The following is a 4,679-nucleotide window of genomic DNA, read 5'->3' on the forward strand; positions in this document are numbered from 1 at the left end:
GTTTTCTTAGAGCAGGGGCTCTCAGTCCTGTTTCTGGTGGTCCAACTTAAGGTCAGTGCTTTAATTAAACACACCTGAACCAGTTAATCAAGGTCTTTGGGTTTATATGTGAGTAAAGGGGACAAGGTTAAGCACCTGATATCTGGTGACAGCACAATTCAAATTTTATCATAAAATCTTCTGATTTTGTTGATTTAATGCCGAGCTTGACAGGCCAGAAAACATGTTTTCAGAGAAGAAAAGAAAAGTACTTGGAACATTTTCACATGAGTGACAAAGCAGGGAAAAGGAGGAGCTAAAAACTACTCTCATGCAATGTTGATACTCAGAAATAGATTTACATGAATGTCTTTATGTGGAATATGTGAAGCTGCTCAGACGTTATTCTGGACACATCAGCTCTGAGAGCTTCAAGCTCCACAGAACTTCTACAGATTCTTTCTGTCATTGTGAAGAAACATCTTGAAGAATGAGAAGCCTGATGTGTGTGCTGTTCCTGGTGATCTTCTGCTCTAAGCAGGGGACTTCATATCGTAAGGGCTTTCCTTTCGAATCCAGACAAAATATATTGTTTTCAGACAATTTATGGCATGTTTAGTTTCATTTGTTGCATTTGCACAGGTTTGGGTAATGTTGGTTTTATACTAATTTTCTCCTAAAACTATTTTTTATCTCACCAACAGCTGTTGCTCCTGCAGCTCCTGTGTGGTGTTGCTTTGATTTTATTGACTTTCAAATTCCAGCCAAAAAAATTGTCAGTGCTGTGGAGACAGATTCACGTTGCCCTATTCCTGCCATTGTGTAAGTATTTAAACTCTGAAATATAGAAATGTGCTCCTTTTATGAATTATAAATTAACGATAAAATGATTTTGTGCATGCCAGCACTTTAAACAAACATTTTGAATATGAACTTTTCCCCTCAGGGTTATGACACCTAGAACCCAATTTTGTGTGAAACCAGACGAGGCTTGGATAAAGAATGCAATGTTGGAGCAGCTTTGGAAATGAAAACGCAATACATATACACCAAAAAAAAAAAAAAAGCTTTATACAACTGTCCTATCCTAATAAATGTATTTTTGCTTTATCTCATCATCAGTATTACAAAATATCTTTAAAAAACCTACTAAATGTTAAACCTGTTCACATTTAGCACTCAGTATGCTGACATGTGCAGGCTGACAATGCAAATGAATATTAAAATTATTGGATATTAAATATGTCTCAATATGGTGTCAAACTCCTTTCAATGTGTGTGTATTCATGTATATTAGCATAAATACTCATTGAGAAAGAGAGCAATACTGCAATTAGCAAATACAGTAATTTACATTTATACAAGAAAGAATAACAGACAAATCTTTTTGGCTTGTCTGTCGTTTGAATGTATTTCAGGTCAGATCAGTTTTGAATAATAATCGTAAAATTTTTGCTAACATGATCCTCACAATAAAGGCTTTTTCTTTATCTATACTTTTTTGCACTCAGCTGTTTTTTATCTTTGTTTTTCAACCATGGGAGCATAATCCAAGGTTATTTTGTGGCATGATTCACTACAGGGGTAGTGCTTTTAACTCAACTTCTTTTTTTGTTTTTTTCTTGGCAGTGCTGTTACTAGTGATAAATTGTAGGGATGCATTATTGTTTTAATATGACTGACAATATTATTTTAAAGTTAAAGTAAACTCTCAGGTAAAACTGCCTTTAACAGAAAGAAAAGCTGCAGTTTTCCTATCTTTAGATTTGCATATTTTAGTTGTGTGAAGCAATTTAACTGGTGGTCAGAGAGCTCTCGGATTTCATCAAACATATCTTAATTTGTGTTCTGAAGATGAACGAAGGTCATGCAGTTTTGGAACAACATGAGGGTGAGTAATTAATGACATAATTTACATTTTTGGGTGAAACATCCCTTTAATGAAACATTCCTGAACCAATTAATCAAGGTCTGTTCAAGGTTTAGGTCAAGGTTTAGCACCTGAGTTTTGGTGAAAGCAGATGATCATGAAGATATTCTGATTTTACACATTTAGTGCTGACAGGCCTAAAACAGAGGAAGCCATAGGCTATGTTGTTTTCCTGAAATGCATTTTCAGTGATTTTGAAAGAAAATTATTTTTCACATTCTCATGCACAACAAAGCAAATAAAAGGACGAAGGAAAGGAAGAACAACAACAGTAATACATACAACAGGGTTCTAGCACTTTGTACTTGGGCCCCTAAAAATAATTCTACAATCTTTATACTCAGAAATGGATTTACAAGAATGTCTTTTGATAAAAATTCTCTTTTATATAATAAAGTGCTCAGACATTATTTTGCACACATCAGTGAGATACAAAGTAGCTGCACAGTGTTGTGTGTTTTTTCCCCCACAGATTTGGCTCTCAGTTAACAACCATAAATGGTTTTATTTACTCTATTTGAGTTGTGAAATGCTGACTCTGTGGTGATATTTGTGTGGACAATACAAAGGTTAGTTTATTTTGGCATGTTCACATCAGATGGAGGTTAAAGAGCTTAAATGCGATCAAAGAGATTTAATGCACCGGCTTCATACCATCAGAGCAGCTGTGACAGAGCGAAGAAGATTTTCTAAAATAACAAGATGCTCTAGCAATCGCTACATTGATTAGTACTGCTGTATTGTGTGTCTTCTAGTAACATAATGCATATTTATTAATGCTAAAAGTTATGTAAACGCTTCTTCGTGTTGACCAAGTAGAATCAATTGTGGGCGTTTCCCCACCGTCTAATTAAAATGCGTACCTGACATGGACAACAGACAACCATTGCTAGAGTGACAGAATCCATATTTTAAAAGACACAGATGGCTATACTAAAAAGTAAATGTATCAAAATATATAAGTGTTTACGTTGTATTCATATACCATATAGCATTTTACGATATTTGCGAAACTCACTGGCGATGTGATTTAGCTCGGGAAAACAAATCACAGTTACTCATAGATTCCTATGTGGAAAACAAGGAAAATATTTGGCAGATTGAATTAATTAATAAATAAAAAGAAAACAAAACACTGTGGTTGCATTGTGGTACTCTCGTAAATGGAATGTGAAATCACTGAATAAAGTTATTTATATATATATATATAAAGCTTAATTTTTGGTACCGTATGGCACACACATGGTTCATAAAATCTAATTATGTTTGAACCACTTACACTCAATCTTAAACACGTATAACATTTCTATTTTTGATAGCTTTTGTGTGTGTGTGTGTGTGTGTGTGTGTGAGAGAGAGAGATATTGTTAAAGTTCATGAATATATTGACCAAACACAACACATGAGACGAGTACTGCACATTCATGAAAATATTTATTTCTCACCACATTGTAAAATCCTTCAGTACATCATTGCGATTAGGCTGTAATTTGCACTGAAGATCAGAACATATTCCAAATACAATATAGTACATACAATGTTGTGGAGACGGGGGAAAAAAACACCTTATGTTCAATATATTTTCACACATGCAGTACCATATCTTATCACATGTACATCTATATATTATAAAGTGTATTACTGAATATAAAATGACAAATATTGTGATATATAAGTAAATATATTGTCACATATATTTCAATATATGAAAAGAGGCAATTCCTTAAGTATTATTCAATATATTGTAATATATTTACACAATATATTATTCTGTATAATTTCTAATATACCATTATGTTGTTTAATATATTGAGCATTCATATATTAGGAAATACATTTTCTTAGCGTAAGGGGAGGTGTATTCTTCATGAGTTGAACAGATATTTGATGCTAAACTGTAAGACTGACCTTTCAATATCTTCTACAGAATGTGGTACAGAATCAAAAGACAGACTGGACGACACAGATACACACAAAACTGATGACACTGAACAACATAGTAAGTAAAACTGAAGGCACTGAGAACTTTACAACATCTTTAAGCAGTGAGTTTAAAAAAAGCATTAAAAACATGTGTACATCCAGTTAATGGGGCCTGGACCGGAAGGTATTGTTTTTAATGAATCCATCAACGTTTTTTTACTAAACAGTTAGGAAAGTATTCATACACTGAACAAAATTAAAAAGCAACACTTTTGTTTTTGCCCCCATTTTTCATGAGCTGAACTCAAAGATCTAAGACTTTTTCTATGTACACAAAAGGCCTATTTCTCTCAAATTTTGTTCACAAATCTGTGTTAGTGAGCACTTCTCCTTTGCCGAGATAATCCATCCACCTCACAGGTGTGGCATATCAGTATGCTGTTTAGACAGCATGATTATTGCACAGGTGTGCCTTAGGCTGGCCACAATAAAAGGCCACTCTAAAATGTGCAGTTTTACTGTATTGGGGGGTCCGAAAACCAGTCAGTATCTGGTGTGACCACCATTTGCCTCACGCAGTGAGGTTGATCAGGTTGTTGATTGTGGCCTGTGGAATGTTGGTCCACTCCTCTTCAATGGCTGTGCGAAGTTGCTGGATATTGGCAGGAACTGGAACACGCTGTCGTATACGCCGATCCAGAGCATCCCAAACATGCTCAATGGGTGACATGTCCGGTGAGTATGCTGGCCATGCAAGAACTGGGATGTTTTCAGCTTCCAGGAATTGTTTACAGATCCTTGCAACATGGGGCCGTGCATTATCATGCTGCAACATGAGGTGATGGTC

General features: G+C 35.1%; 1 protein-coding gene across 1 annotated transcript; it reads left to right on the plus strand.

The window, feature by feature from the left end:
• The first annotated feature begins 342 nt into the window (after window positions 1–342).
• On the plus strand, window positions 343–1,220 carry LOC107575647 (C-C motif chemokine 8-like). Its single transcript, XM_016262010.1, has 3 exons — window positions 343–533; window positions 684–801; window positions 926–1,220. Exons 1-3 carry the CDS (start codon window positions 470–472, stop codon window positions 1,008–1,010), a joined length of 267 nt encoding a protein of 88 aa, XP_016117496.1. The 5' UTR covers window positions 343–469; the 3' UTR covers window positions 1,011–1,220.
• The last annotated feature ends 3,459 nt before the right edge of the window (window positions 1,221–4,679 follow it).

Source organism: Sinocyclocheilus grahami, unplaced genomic scaffold, assembly GCF_001515645.1.
Source record: "Sinocyclocheilus grahami isolate Dianchi unplaced genomic scaffold, SAMN03320097.WGS_v1.1 scaffold2781.1, whole genome shotgun sequence".
Classification (NCBI taxonomy): domain Eukaryota; kingdom Metazoa; phylum Chordata; class Actinopteri; order Cypriniformes; family Cyprinidae; genus Sinocyclocheilus; species Sinocyclocheilus grahami.